General features: G+C 35.8%; 3 protein-coding genes across 6 annotated transcripts; 2 read left to right on the top strand and 1 right to left on the bottom strand.

The window, feature by feature from the left end:
* The first annotated feature begins 535 nt into the window (after positions 1-535).
* On the top strand, positions 536-5,108 carry LOC124927874 (mitochondrial carrier protein MTM1). The gene is made up of 11 exons (XM_047468365.1): positions 536-741; positions 894-1,182; positions 1,319-1,408; positions 1,547-1,675; positions 1,844-1,903; positions 1,998-2,168; positions 2,779-2,878; positions 3,410-3,501; positions 3,605-3,754; positions 3,898-3,956; positions 4,443-5,108. Exons 2-11 carry the CDS (start codon positions 913-915, stop codon positions 4,585-4,587), a joined length of 1,266 nt encoding a protein of 421 aa, XP_047324321.1. The 5' UTR covers positions 536-741; positions 894-912; the 3' UTR covers positions 4,588-5,108.
* A 961-nt stretch (positions 5,109-6,069) lies between these two features.
* On the bottom strand, positions 6,070-7,996 carry LOC124927111. 3 transcript variants are annotated; one of them, XR_007098388.1, is made up of 4 exons: positions 7,214-7,996; positions 6,921-7,138; positions 6,310-6,459; positions 6,070-6,221 (listed from the first exon to the last, which is right to left on the bottom strand). XR_007098388.1 is itself a non-coding variant. In XM_047467459.1 (2 exons), the coding sequence occupies exons 1-2, from the start codon at positions 7,939-7,941 to the stop codon at positions 6,952-6,954; spliced, it is 915 nt and encodes a 304-aa protein (XP_047323415.1). In that variant the 5' UTR covers positions 7,942-7,996; the 3' UTR covers positions 6,823-6,951. The 3 variants fall into 3 exon arrangements, 2 of the variants coding, with proteins under 2 accessions (XP_047323415.1, XP_047323416.1); XM_047467459.1 differs by lacking the exons at positions 6,070-6,221; positions 6,310-6,459 and having other exon boundaries at positions 6,823-7,138; XM_047467460.1 differs by lacking the exons at positions 6,070-6,221; positions 6,310-6,459 and having other exon boundaries at positions 7,108-7,157.
* A 2,379-nt stretch (positions 7,997-10,375) lies between these two features.
* LOC124927074 (dihydrofolate synthetase) lies at positions 10,376-14,879 on the top strand. 2 transcript variants are annotated; one of them, XM_047467419.1, is made up of 10 exons: positions 10,376-10,733; positions 11,102-11,199; positions 11,314-11,464; positions 11,583-11,645; positions 11,722-11,883; positions 12,392-12,583; positions 12,734-12,836; positions 13,358-13,489; positions 13,792-13,923; positions 14,034-14,210. In XM_047467419.1, exons 1-10 carry the CDS (start codon positions 10,443-10,445, stop codon positions 14,057-14,059), a joined length of 1,350 nt encoding a protein of 449 aa, XP_047323375.1. In that variant the 5' UTR covers positions 10,376-10,442; the 3' UTR covers positions 14,060-14,210. The 2 variants fall into 2 exon arrangements, with proteins under 2 accessions (XP_047323375.1, XP_047323374.1); XM_047467418.1 differs by having other exon boundaries at positions 10,377-10,733; positions 14,030-14,879.
* Positions 14,880-14,984: the final 105 nt, after the last annotated feature.

Here is a 14,984-nt window from a genome sequence, read left to right as displayed (position 1 = left end):
ATATAAAAATAACATGAAAATAAAATAAAATTAAAAACATGAAAATAATAAAAAATACAAACAAGTTACCCAACATGTTATCTAGTTTATAAATTCTCAATAAAAATAATTAACTCTACCGATTTTCAAAACGAATATTAGAAAACGTTAATAATAATTTTAGAACGAAACACATAACTGAGATAATTAAAAATTCGACAATTTTCATTTAATCAGATAGCTATCCGAAAATTATCGAATGATAACCTAAACATGTAAGTATATCATACCCGACATCTCACCTCTTTGAGATCATGCCAATCAAACGATAAGTTCCGCCCACTAAATTAAAATATGAATTATATGTTTAATTAACGAGGATTAATAGTAACCTTGAAAACATTCACCTAAAAAACAATTTTTTTATTAATAATTTTTTTATTAATAATATATATATATATAACATAAAAAATGGAAATTAGGTATTTACGACTTCCCGCGGTTGTGGTGTGTGAAGGAGTGGCCAAACGGTGCCCTAATTCTTTCCAGAGATTTCTTTTCCATTCTGGATTTGGAAGGGCTATAGTCCACCCTTCTTCTTCTTCTTCTTCTTCTTCTTGCCTGCGTATCCATATTTTGTATTCTCCTTTCCTGCGCCCCAAGGAACCCGGAGGAGAACGCTTCCCTTTGCTAATCAAAACGCACCCATTTAATCCCCTTTCAACTCCCACGATCAGACTTTTACAATTTCTAAACCTAAAGGTTAGAATCTTCTCTACGCTTCACAATTGCGGATATTTGATTGATTGATTGATTGATTGCTCTAAACCCGGAGAGAATCTCTATTTATTATGATTTACCAGCTGATTTATTTTGTTTATTATTTATGCCCCTGGTTCTAGTTTTCTCTCCAGGTTTATAAAGGATAGAAGAATGCCATCAATGGGTGGTGACCAATCGAGGAGGCGCATCTGTGATTCATGGATGATTGCTGAACAATCTCCCGCGGCGAGAAACGACGGCAATGCTTATCTGATGTCCGATTCATTGGTTAGGGAAGGAGCTGACACCTCCTGCGCGCGGCCTGACCAGCCAAAAACCCCGTCCCCTGATGTTAGTTTGGGTTTTGGGGAGAGAGCCTTCTCCGCCGCTGGTGCTGCTGTCCTCTCCGCCGTCCTAGTCAACCCGCTTGATGTTGTCAAGGTTTGGTACCCTGCATTTGTATTTCTTTGTCTTCATATCTTCTTGTTAATTTGAAGCCCTTTTCTGCTGCTGTAATAAACTGCACATTTTCTGTATTTGATTAGTTGAGTTTACTTGTTATTTGTTCTGTATGCAGACAAGATTGCAAGTACAAGCTGCCGGAGTTCCATATTCACATCCTCTTAGTAATGTTATCAGCCGAATGGCATTCTTCGGTCCAAACATGGTATGCATGCCTTTTAATGTTTCTCAGCATTTCTCTGTTATGAATTACAACTATTGTGCTTCCAAACTTTAACTTAGAATTATTAACATCTTTTCGGTATAACCGTATAAGTAATTGATTTTGAGATTACTTTTTCAGATGTTTGCAGATCTAAGGTGTTCTCCGTCGTGCACAAGGGCTGGCATTCAAGGCACCGTTTCAATTTGCCCCCCTGATTGTTTCCATTACAAAGGAGCTCTAGATGTTTTCTATAAGATTATACGTCAGGTGGGAGGCCTATTTCAATGTCAGTTCTTATGTTTGTCTTATTTCTTGCCAAAAAGTATAAATTAAAAAGTATTAAAAAGCTGGAGAAGAATATTTTGGCATGTTTTTTGGCTGGCCCAGAATGGATTTAGCTTTTGTTAGATAGTTGAATGTTGGTTACTTCTGCAGGAAGGTGTTACAAGACTATGGAGAGGAACCAATGCTGGTCTGGCACTTGCTGTACCTACTGTAAGTATTGTGTTACTTCTGCCTCAACAGTCTTATACATGTTATTTACATAATATTATTGCGTTATATTACTAATTTATTGTGTCTTATACAGGTGGGAATCTATCTTCCATTTTATGACATTTTCCGCGACAAGTTGGAGGAATTCACTGCACACAATTTCCCATTTTTGACACCATATGCCCCTCTAGTTGCTGGTGCTCTGTCACGCTCATTAGCTTGCACTACTTGTTATCCCATTGAGCTTGCTAGAACTCGCATGCAGGTTTGAGTTCTTTGCTTCTCACTAATGGTTTTCATTTTGTGCAATGAAGCCTTTAGTTAGTAGGGTAATGCAATGAAGCCATTAGTTAGTAGGGTTATGAAATGAAGCCTTTAGTTAGTAGCCTAGTAGGGCTATGCATTGAAGCATTTAGTAAGGAGTTACGCTCCTAGAAAGAACATTTTGCTATGTTTTTGTTAAATAGGAATGTATTTCTTTCTACCAGGATCAACCTTGCTCTCTTTAGCTGCCTCAATAAAAAAAAATTACTAAAGAGCAAATTTATAATCTTTTTATGGTTCATCTGACAAACACGTCTCTGGAAATGTTTCAAACTTTCAATACACAAAAACTATTTTGTTTACTATGTGGAAAACGGATCTATATTCATAAACATAAACAGCAAGTGTTTCCAAACTAAAATGAATTGGAAAGTTGCCCCATTCATTTTGATTGACTGTTTCACATGTATCAACGCTTTTAAATCATTTCAGATGTTATTGACTCCCTTTTCTTAAGATGTTCATGTATTGCATTTATCATGTTCTCTCGTTAGATTTATGCTTCCTTCAGCTTGTTTGGTATTTCATTTTCACGGTCTTATTCATGGTAGGCCTTCAAGGAAATTCACACTGGTAAGAAGCCCCCAGGAGTCTTGAAGACCTTGTTTGAAGCGGTCTCTAATGCCAAAAACACAAGTGGTCTTCAAAACAGTAAGAATATTTATTGTTTTGTCTTGGCCTTTGCGCTTGTCATGAATGCCTTTATTTGTCTGTTTTGATACAAAAAAAATCAAGTTGACCATGATCCGAAAAAATCAACATTTGTTATGAATGTCAAAAATTACAATCATCTACAAAATAATCTCATCATAATCCAAGATTAATCTCTATACCAAATAAAGCATAAAAGTACACTATAATTTGGATAATGGTGTAGAAAAGGATTTGTATACCAACTGAATATGATCATGATTAAAAAAAATCTGATCTTTCAACAAAGAAGTCTTACACGGAAACAAGTTATAACAATGACGATTTCCAATGAGATAGTGACAAAATACTAATTTCCAAATACAAGACATAAGTTATTGTTATCATCTGATGTTCTGTCTGAAAAAACTTGCAATAACTTTTTTTATTGACTTTGCATTAGGGTAGTCTTTCCTTTTGTTTTTGGATAAAAGATGGGCTCTCTCTTTTTCTATTTATCCAATTGATTAGGGTTATTTGTTGTATTTATAGCACATAGTTATAGAGTACTATGGACCGGACTTGGTGCCCAGCTTGCTCGAGATGTTCCTTTCTCTGCAATTTGTTGGTCAACCCTTGAGCCAGTAAGAAATTGTCTTTTGCATTATTCTTACTTGACGTGATGGGTGTTGAATGATAGGAATATTATGCCTGAAATTTGACCACATGGCTTATTAACTAAAACAGGTTCGGAGAAGACTTCAAGGTATAGTTGGAAATGATGCCAATGTTGCTACAGTCCTTGGGGCAAACTTCTCTGCTGGTTTTGTTGCGGGAAGCCTCGCTGCTGCTGCTACATGCCCGTTGGATGTTGCTAAAACGAGACGGCAAATAGAGGTTTGTAATTATTACCCTTGGAATAAAATTTCACTTTTTTTCTCTTCATGTGTGGAAGGCTAGAAATTTATATGCATTGACTGTATTTAACTTGCATCTTCCTTCTGGGCCATGTTAATGTTATTCTGTTTATTACTTTCCAGAAAGATCCTGCAAGGGCATTAAGGATGACTACATGGCGAACACTAGCGGAGGTTTGGAGGTATGCACTTTTTCTCTCTTATGTGTATTGTTGTTTATCAATGAACTGGAGATGCTAACCTAGGGTTACCCTAATGCAACATTCAACACTTTTTTGTTGATTAATTTATTGGAGGAAAGTCTGGTGACCGCCATACACTCAGTTCTAGGTGTTTCTGTACATGTAAACGACCTTGTTTGATCTAGGGTTAATTGAATAACCTAGTGGTTATTTCCAAATAATCTTGTTTGATGCAGGTTATTGTAAATCAGGTTATTTTGGTTGATGATGTGATTGATAGTAGAATGTTGTTAGATTGAGTTATTTGGAATTAATCTGAAATAACCGACATCAAACAAGGCCGTTCAGTTGCTGATTCTAGGGTCAAGAGATTGTGTTTTTATCTGCTATTCCATTTAAATTTATGATTGGGGACCAAGTAGTAGAAAGTGATCATTTGAATTAAAATTGGGTATAGAATGAAATGTGATATTGTGTTGTGTGCAGGGATGGAGGGTTGAAGGGTCTGTTTACAGGGGCAGGGCCTCGTGTTGCTCGTGCAGGACCTTCTGTTGGGATTGTGGTTTCATTTTATGAAGTAGTGAAATACTGTCTACACAATCCCTATGCAAATTCTTCTTCTTCATCTTGATGACGAAAATAGAAGACAATAACTGACACAAGACAACACTTCAACCTTCTTCTTCTGGAGGAAAGTTAGTATATATAGCTGACTTGACAGGGGAAGTATATGTTATTATTATTTTTATTATTTTAATATTTTAAAGAAAGGTGGTATAGTTGATATATGTAATGCGGCAGACAAAAAGTGGAGAGCAATTTTGCTAGCATGTAGATGCTCTTCGGTTTGAGAAAAACACGTCTTTATATGTACTGAGACATAGAAGATGGGAGTTGTTGCTCCTTAGGTTGTTTCTGACTAGTACAAAGAGTTTTGTTTTTTTGCTGGGTTATTTGTTGTATGGCCTCTCGGTAGCTATAACTCAGTTTACAGTTTTTGTCATGTCTGAATAAACAGTTTTAAATATTCTTGGCTTTTAGCCATTCTATGAACATGGAGGGCTTGTTCGGGGTTAAGGGTTTGAATATTCAATTCCAACTAACCTTTCATATATATGTTTTTTCCTTGTTATGCCATTTGTTATTTTGACATGTTATTTCTTAGGCTTTATGTCTTCTGTTTCCATATTCCACTGGGTTGAACATGTACATCGACTTTTTAGCAACAAAATGAGGTTGAAACTAAATTGTTTTGAATACAAATATATACCTGCATTTAGTGTTTTCTGGCATAATTTTGTACAATATTGTGATAATTCTTTTAAGAAACAATTTCAATCAAAACTATATATCACAATTATCTATGATACTAAATACAATCAAATCAATTACAGACTAACCAAAATCTAGAGTAACTAAATTATTAAATAAACATTAAAATCTTATTTTGTAGGTTTATAAATTAATTAATGTTGTAAGGTTGTCGGGATTTTGTGGGTCATACCCAATCAAGGAGATTAAGATTGTTTGGTAGCAATTTTTTTTAAATATAGAGCGGGACCAATTTGTTAAAAAAAACATTTACTGATTTTCATCGTGAAAAGCTGAAGATTAAAATGAATTCTAAATTACTACACGATTTACCATGAGTAAGAAGTGCAAAATAATTAATAAAAAGCAAGGATAATATTTTTTTTTATACATAATTCATGAAGAAAATAATAAAATATTTGTTGATCTAACATTAAAAATATCATAAACCTCCTCCCTAGATAGTCTATCTAGAGATTCTTCCTTCCCCTTCCTTGGTGGGAATTAATGAATGATGTAGGTTAGCACCAATGCCAATAGCATCAGCACACATGCTACTCCTTGATCAATTGCCGTCCCTTTCAAACAATCAAATCGAGATCATCATTATCTAAAACAGAGAGATCTTCTAAGCTCTATCTATCTGCTAATTAATTAATTAATGATTCAAGAACTAATCATACCATCACTGGCGGGAAGAGGGGCAGGTGCAGGTGATTGAGCCATTGCCGACTGAGAAGAAACCATTGAGAATATGAGACTCACTGCTGCTACCATAACCAACCAAACCCTGCTCGTGATCTCCATTTTCTCAACCTTCTCCTCCCTCCCTCCACCAGAGTTGCAGACAGACAGAAAGACAGAGAGAGAAAGAGAGATCAGATTGATACTTTTGGAGCAAAGGCTTTGAGTTAATAGACAGCAATTATAGATGGCTCAGAAACAGTGCCTGCCCTGTTGAGAAGATAGTGGTGGGTGATATAGGACAAATGAAGGAGCCCCCACACAATAAATCATATATAAAATTATGTAAAGTTTGTACCATGTTGTTGTAATGTAGTAGGGTCCTTCCCACATGTTCTGCACCTTCTCAATTTCATCCTTCTTTTGTTCTCTTCTGTTCAAAATTCAAATTCTAATTTCACATTTCGACTTCTCTCTAGCATCTTCAATTTCTTCAGGCCTCAAGGACCTGCAGTTTCATTTCATCAATATTAAGGTCTATTGTTTGCAGATTTCAAACAACACATTACTTTTAGCAAATTTGGATCTATCATTTTAAAAACCATTCTGAGAGACAATGTCACTGCACCTTTGTAGTTTTCTTTATTAGCTGCTGCCAACATGTCTATTCTCCTTGGATCTTTTTTTTTTTGTATTAGCTGTATGAATTATTCATTTCTCTTCATACCAATGTGCAATCATCCATGTGGGAGGAGAGGAGCTCCATGATTAAACAAAAATAAATAAAAAAATCTAATTTATATGCCATACATAGATAGAGCTGTCTAATTCCATGCCAGCTAGTTTTTCTCAATATAACATCTCCATATAGTGCTGTCTAAACCCCACTAATTGTCTAATTCTCCCTTTTTTTGTTTGTTTGCAAGACATGAAGTAACAACTGTATATTATTGTGTATAGAGATAGTACCTCAATCTTCGAAGAAGATTTGTATAGGGATTCAGGAGGGGAGGAAAAAGGGATCTTCTTTATTCTTGTAGATTCTGAATAATTGATTAGAGTAGCGGAATGCCAGAGTTACGCACAAATCAGGTGCCTCTGTATTGAACTCTTTTAGCTCCTCCACCTTTTTGGTCAGATCACCTTCTGGATCACCCCCTGTAAGAAACTCTGCCAAATTGGTACCCCTGCATGATAATAATTCATCTGGGATTTATAGATTATCAGAAATATGTTATTCGTTATAGATATTCAGTTCTTACCTTGATGCATCGAACTTGCTAAAACCTCGTCCATTATGATATATTGTTCCCTTGCTTGTTTTCTCATCTAAGGTCTGCTGCCTATAGAGTGCACAAACTGCCCTCATGCACATCTTAACATCCTTACCGAATACAGCAAGCATTTCACCCTCAAATTGCCAATCGTAATTACTCTTATACTCTTCAACATCATCATCATCATTGTCTGATACTTCTCTTGACTCGGTCGAACAACTTGGAATGGAAGAAGCATATTTGTTGTCATCATCGGACCTAGTTGTGCTTTCCTCTTCTTGATCTTCAGAAGACTCGTTAATAGAAATTTCAGGATCATATTTCCGGTGTTGTTGATTACTCAATGAAACCAGCCGTCTTCTTCTTTTCTGTGTTTGTTTTCTAAGTTCATCTTCAGAAGAATCTTCCACATCATCAGTTAGTTTCTCTGAATTATCGTCATCTTCACCATCACTATAGACCACATTCAATGCCTTTCTCTTTCTTGGGGTTCGTTTAATAATAAGTGACATTTCATTTTTTCCACTTGAATCTTCATCACTTTCATCAGGGACATCAACTCCATGAGGTTGATCCTCATTGTCACTGATATCAATGCAGCTATAGAGAGAAGACTTCACAACAGAAGGAGTCAATGGAGCCAAATAATCTCCATCATACTTCAACTGTTTTTTCACCTTGCCTCCATGGCTCAGCTGAGTTCCAGAAAGCATGCTCCTATTTCTTTCTTTGACATTCCTAGAATGCTTGTTTGGTGTTCGAATGGAAGGCGTTCCTGCTAGATTTACAAAACACACACATGAAAACAAAAATGATCAAGCTATGAAATACCACTTTCAATAGAAAATATGTGCAAGTAATTCAGAGGCACTGAGAACCTTGGCTAATAAAAATAATTGAATAAATTCAAACAATAAAGTTATGACATATATAATCAAAAGAGCTATTCCACTTGTACCTTCTACTTGCAGATTTTCAAGTTCATTAACATCCTGAACATTTTCATGTGTTTCCATAGTCTTCTGGTGTTTACTTGTGCTTCCAGCAAATGTATCTTTCTCACCTCTCAGGAGCATCTCAAATCGACATTCCAGTTCTCGGTGCTTGATCTTCAACAGTTCAACCTCACTTTCAGCCTTCTTTTTCTCATAGTCCAAAACACTGTTTTCAATCATCAACTGAGTAACTATATCCTCTTCATTCTTCTCATCGGTATCTTGCAGACCACACTGTCCTTCTACAGTAAATCCAGTTTTATTTTTCACTAGATCAGTAGTTTGTTCTTCAAGATCATTTTCTCTTGCCTTTACTGGTACATCATCATCTTCAACCCTAGCTGTTCCAACCAACGCTCTATCATTGCGCTCCGGGGTTTCAAACCTGGTCTCGTTCTCCACCCGACTGTACAATTCCAATTTTATGCACCTCTCTTCAGCTTTCCTAGCCCTCTCTTCCCATTCTCGGGACTTATTAATACTTTCTTCCAATTTCTTTTGTAGTTCATATATATCAGGAAAAGTAACTGCTTCCTGATCTAACTCCATATGCTCTCAAAACCTACAAACATTTGGAATACTCTAAAAACATGAATAATTGAAGACAATTGAAAATAGTCTATGCATTGTACCAAAATAAGTGCAAGCAAAAAGGAAGCATTGAAGTGAATAATACAGTGATGAACAGACAAACTGTTATAACATTAACAATCTCATACAAAACTAACACATTTTCAACAATTTCCTCAAGCTTTGAAGCAGAGACAAAATGTTTTGATAAGTGTGAACCTTGATGTTTTCATATACGGACAGAACCAGTTTCCAAAGTGTAAGTCTGTAAGAAGTCCTAGTTCAAAATGTTGTCAAGATAAAGAACAAATTAAGGAGCTAAAAACTTGAAATGAAGCCCTAGTTCTGTGCACAAGTCCTTCAGAAACATACTTCAGAATCTCTTGTTCGACAAGGTCTTACATATGTAAATTAAGAACTAACAGTAAGATGACTCAGTATGTTCGTCAAACAATGAAGACATATATATACAATACTGTAAAATTACCTCTAACAATGGCCGGCGGCGGGTAACGTCTTCCCGCTTCCACCTTAATTTATTCTATAGTCCGGAGTAATGAGGACTATACATTATAGAATTTCAACCGTTTTCCAAATAAATTCATTTTAATGCTATTAAATGAATATTATTTAATGGTTATGTGGAAAAAATCATAAAATTTAATAATATATCATTTTGTATATTCATTGCAAAAAATGACATTGATCAGAACCTACTTTTAAACATGACATCGAGTGAGTGATGCTTAAGTCGTGAGTTCGGTTGGATTGAATTTATGTGTTAATATCCCGATTATTTTATGCTGAACTATTTGACTCGAAAAAAACGTAAGACGTTCATTGATTGCGGTCGATAAATGCGTTTACTCAACAACGCTATTATTATGACGATATTGGATATCTCTTTTGGAAAATTGATGGGAGTGGTCGATAAACTCATCGATCTTTTTGAGAAATTTTGAGCTCGTCGTTGAATTAACACTTTTTTTTATGTTTCCATTATTGCTCTGAAATGGTTAATCTCGTTGTGTTTTTGGTGTTAGTGATTACGTGAATACTTGTGTTTTTGTATTGTTTTTGTCGTCATGTTTAAACGACTAGGACCGAGAGGTCTGACATTGGGATCGAGAATCCCAAACTCGGGACTGAGAATCCCTAACCCGGGAACGAGAGATCCCGAACTCGGAACCGAGGGACTTATCCCAGAGCTAGCCTATGACCGAGAGATTTATACACCTCGACCGAGAAACTTAACTTAGGGCTAACCCATTATCGATAAGTTTATACACCTAGACCGATAATCTCGGCCAAGGACCGAGCGAGAGTCCTTAGCATCCAGACCGAAGGTTACCTGGACCCGATCGATATCATTTATATTATATTATATGCATTTAAAATATATATATATATATATATATTAATGTATAATATTTTAAAATTAATTTTAATTATTTAATTAAAAATTATTATTTTTAATTATATATATTTTATATTTATAAAATGAAATAATTAATGGGTTTAAATATAAAATGTTATTTTGGAGAGTAAACGGAAAAGTGGGTATAATTGAAAAAATACTCTGATTCTTTCTACCAATTACAAAATTCTTCATTTTCTCAATCGAGAAGTTGAAGTTGGGAAAGGAGGAAATGGGGATCCCTGAGTTTAGTAGAAGATGTTCAATAATCTTCAAGGGCAAAGTAAACCTCGCCTCTGCAACCACCGGCGTTATCAGCTATCTACAATCCCGCTTCAGAAGTTTCTCTTCCAAACAAGAAGCGCCGGAGCTGAAGGAGATAACTGATTATTTGGACCACCTGAAGAACTACGAGAAATTTGGTGTGCCAACGGGCGCGGGAATCGACTCGGAAGATGGATTTGATCTTGGAAGGATGAGACGGTTGATGGAACTTCTCGGCAATCCTCAATCCAAGTTCAAGGTTTGTTTAGCCGCCTTCCTTTTTGTCTGACTAGTTGGTACTCATTGCCTAAAATATATGAACCTGAAACGCGGTGCTCCCCAAAACCCCACAAATTATTAATCATCTTGTTCACAATATTAAAAACCTCCCAACCTGATAAGTTTCCTCATTTAAGAGAGATGGAAAAGAAGTGAAATTTGACCATTCATGCCTTTTTACTGGTAATGAATATGGTACATAATTATCATTGTTTACTCATCACATGTGGATTGGTTCCTTTACTCATTAGAAAGACATATGATGGGGGCATTTCAGAGATCGAGATACATATTACTTTAGCACAAGTATTTTTCTGAGAACAATGAGCTAGTTTGTGGGAATTGTAGGCTGTTCATATTGCTGGGACTAAAGGTAAAGGATCAACAGCTGCATTTCTATCCAGCATGTTACGGGCAGAAGGATACTCTGTTGGTTGCTATACTAGGTAAGTCCATCCTTAATTTGCAAAGTATTGGTTGGTTTTATTTGACAATGGGAAAATGTTATTCATCTCCATCCTATATGTTAAATGACCACAGGCTTCGTTTTCTGTTAGCAGCCCACACATTCGAAGTATCACAGAACGTATATCCTTGGGAAGGTCAGCAATGCCAGTCTCTGTGAACGTACTGAGTTGCCATTTCCAGAGGATAAAGCAGGTTCTTGATAAGGCATTGGAACTTGAAAATGGTTGCATAAGCCATTTTGAGGTATAGTTTGAAGATATATATTTTTTTCATTTGTCATTCAAGGCAACAATTAGGCAAACTCCCAGTGTATTGCTCCTTTTCAGGAAAAAAACATTAAGAGGTAAATTTAAATTTGCAGGTTTTCACTGCAATAGCTTTCAGCTTGTTTGCGGAGGAAAATGTTGACATAGCAGTTATAGAGGTCAGCTTCTTTTGTTTAACATTCCGGTTGCTTTCAACATGAAAATTTTCTAATACTTCTGTATTATTCCAAACAGGCTGGATTGGGTGGAGCCCGAGATGCAACAAACATAATTTCTAGTTCGGAACTTCTAGCTTCTGTGATAACAACAGTTGGAGCCGAACATTTAGCCGCACTTGGAGGGTCCTTAGAAAGCATTGCCTTGGCAAAATCAGGAATAATCAAATACAATTGTCCGGTTAGATTTTTACTGAAACATCCATACATGATTTTGCCTGCTCTGCTCTTATGTATTTTGATTTGAACCTACCATGGGTAGTTCAAATGGCAAGATGCTTGGACTAAAGGGTTTGCCACCCTAAGGTCTCAGGTTTAGATTCCCAATGAAATCACCTTGATGAATTGAGGGTCACGGTGGGATGTTGTGATAACTTCCAACAAGGATTAGTGAAGGTGCACATAATTTGGCCCTGACACCCTGGTCATTCCAAAAATATATGTATTTTGATTTGATAATCATGATTCTTGGTCATGGCCTTCTTAGATTATTCTTATACAATTAGATAAATATATATGGTTGATTTATTACCTGCCTGATAAATTGAGTACTAACACAATAGTTTTCCATTCACAAGAATTGTTACTGCGATGAGTTGTTCTTGACTGCTTAACTGTTGTAGTTGTCGTCATTGCTGTTCATCTTTTGTTGATGGGTGGCCTAATTGTGATTATTGTAATAATTTCAGGTGGTGCTTGGTGGGCCTTTTCCTCCTCATATTGAATGTATTTTTCATGATAAAGCCTCATTGATGTCCTCGCCGGTGGTTCATGTATCTGGTACAGAAAATAGAAGTTGTGTGAAAAGCTTTAGCAGATTATCAGGAAAACCCTACCAGTTGTGTGACATAGTCATTCAAGCAGAAAAAGATAATAATCTGGTACGCAATATTTTTTTTCGATTGCCATTTTCTTGCCTTTACATGCACCAAATTCTTGAGTTGCCTATAGAAATGGCCTCTTATTTGAGATTATTTTGTCAATAGAAATTAAATGTCATGTGAACCTCCAAACTAAGTGAAACTATGCAGTTGATAGAGCTAGTGGATGTGAAACTATTCATGCTTGGAACTCACCAACTTCAAAATGCTGCAACTGCTACCTGTGTAGCCCTTTGCCTTAGGGAGAAGCAAGGTATGGAAACCAGATTCAATACTAATTCTGACTCAAACACATAATTATAGCAAATCGATTATATTTATCTTTCTAGTTATTTTGGTAAAGAAATTACAATAGGATGTGATGTTGTGTATTCAAGCAACCATTTTGCTCTTTTTTACTCTTGTCATTTTTCCTAATAAGTTTGTTTCACCTGCCCATGAACTTTGTAAATGATTACGTCAATATTTGTGTTTTGGGGATATTGATACTTTGTAACATCTCCTTTTACTTCTCTTCTGCATGTACCTCTGTTTTTCAGCAGTCTTAATTTACAATACTGGGTTTAGCAAAAAATAAAATAAAGAAGGATACAACAATTTGGCACTTGTTAGTATATAATTTAATTGTGAATATCAAATTCCACGACTACATGAATGTTAAATGATCATTCATAGCATGTCAAAAATTGTTTTTAAGGAGTTTTGAATAAGATTGCACAAGTTTGTATTCCTTAGGCAACTTTTGACTTTGAACAATCCCTATATTTTGTCCAGGGTGGAGAATTTCAGATGATTCTATTCGTGTTGGCTTAGAAAGTACTTATTTGCTCGGGAGAAGCCAATTTTTATCCTCAAAGGAGGCTGCACAACTTGGAATGCCTGGACTTACCATATTGCTTGATGGAGGTTTGATGCCAAAATCTAGTTTGAAGTGTCTCTCTTTCTAAGGCCTTGTTTGATCCAGGTTTATTTGAATAAGCAAGTATTTATTTGCAAATAACATTGCTTGATGTTTGTTATTGAAAATGAAATTATTTGAGTAAAAATACATTAGAGGTAAAAAGAATAGAGGGTATTTTGATTGATGTGATTGATAAGTAGATTATGGTTAATTGGGTTATTTTGAATTAATCTCAAATAACCTTACATCAATTTTAGATGTTTAAGACTATATTTTTTTATAAATGATTTTATGTTACAATTTCCAGCCCATACGGAGGATTCTGCAAAGGCATTGATGGACACATTAAGAACAGCGTTTTCAACTGCAAGGTTGATACTTGTGGTCGCAATGGCGAGCGACAAAGACCATCTGGGCTTTGCTAAACAACTGCTTTCTGGTAATTTTACTATTGACAGGGCATTTCATGTTATCTTGCTGGGGGGAGGGGGAGTTTCTTATTTGATAATGAATTGAATTGAATTGAATTATATATGTTTGTTCAGGCAGCAAGAGATTGGAAGCGGTTGTATTGACTGAAGTGGACATAGCTGGAGATAAGTCTCGTATGACCAAGGCTGCGATCCTGAAACAATCGTGGATTAAAGCATCGAGAGATCTGGGGATTGGTGTTCAATTAGATGAAGAAGATCCACATGGAGGAGACAGTGAGGTAATAATCACTGCCCAGAGTTGTTTGGAGGAATCTATTGGGACAGTGAATAAGTTAATAATGGAGAAAAGAAGATTGAAAGATGATGGGTTTCACATTGTAGTATTTACTGGATCTCTCCACATTGCCGGGTCGTTATTGGAGTATTTGAGGGAGTAATGGTGTTTGTAACCGTTGACATTAAATTATGGGCTGTACATCTCGAAGAATTGGTTGAGTTGAGATGTCGTCTGCGAAGAAGTGATGATGGCACACATTTTGAGGAGGCGCAAATGGTGGAGGGAGTTAATTATAGTAATATTTTTGACATTTGATATTTGGTTATTGGTTGATTGATTAATTAATGTGGGTGGGAATTGGGATGATGGGCCATGCATGAAAGGAGTGTTGGTGGTGGTGGTGAAATTGATGATGGTGAATAGAAGACATAAAAACAAAACTGAAAGCTGAATTCTTGAAAAGATCCTTCATTGATGACATGAAAATGCCTAGACCAAAGGCTCTGAATGTGATGCTCTTATCAAGGGTCCCCATCCTCCCTACCCTCTCTTAAATACATTTTCAGTAGTTTCTCATGCACCTCTCGCACAAGATTTTAATGCTCTCCTTTATTTTATTTTATTTTATCTTAACCCAAGTTTGTTTTTCATTTTCATTTCATTGGGAAATAATTTTTCATTCAATTTACTTTAAAAGCTATTTCTTAATACATATATCAAAATTTATTAGCTTTAAACTAATGAATCCATATGATTTTATTTCAACCATTTATAACTAGTTTATAAAGC

This window comes from Impatiens glandulifera, chromosome 2, assembly GCF_907164915.1.
Source record: "Impatiens glandulifera chromosome 2, dImpGla2.1, whole genome shotgun sequence".
NCBI lineage: Eukaryota > Viridiplantae > Streptophyta > Magnoliopsida > Ericales > Balsaminaceae > Impatiens > Impatiens glandulifera.
Note: the sequence above shows the minus strand (reverse complement) of the source record. Positions and strands in the feature narration are given on the sequence as shown.

Coding starts and splice junctions, on each gene's coding strand:
- LOC124927874 (XM_047468365.1), top strand. CDS start 913: ATGCCATCAATGGGTGGTGACCAATCGAGGAGGCGCATCTGTGATTCA. Junction 1,904..1,997: donor TGGCACTTGCTGTACCTACT/GTAAGTATTGTG, acceptor TGTCTTATACAG/GTGGGAATCTATCTTCCATT. Junction 3,755..3,897: donor AAACGAGACGGCAAATAGAG/GTTTGTAATTAT, acceptor ATTACTTTCCAG/AAAGATCCTGCAAGGGCATT.
- LOC124927111 (XM_047467459.1), bottom strand. CDS start 7,941: ATGCTTTCTGGAACTCAGCTGAGCCATGGAGGCAAGGTGAAAAAACAG. Junction 7,139..7,213: donor AGCAAGTTCGATGCATCAAG/GTAAGAACTGAA, acceptor ATTATCATGCAG/GGGTACCAATTTGGCAGAGT.
- LOC124927074 (XM_047467418.1), top strand. CDS start 10,443: ATGGGGATCCCTGAGTTTAGTAGAAGATGTTCAATAATCTTCAAGGGC. Junction 10,734..11,101: donor ATCCTCAATCCAAGTTCAAG/GTTTGTTTAGCC, acceptor TGGGAATTGTAG/GCTGTTCATATTGCTGGGAC. Junction 13,490..13,791: donor TACCATATTGCTTGATGGAG/GTTTGATGCCAA, acceptor TACAATTTCCAG/CCCATACGGAGGATTCTGCA.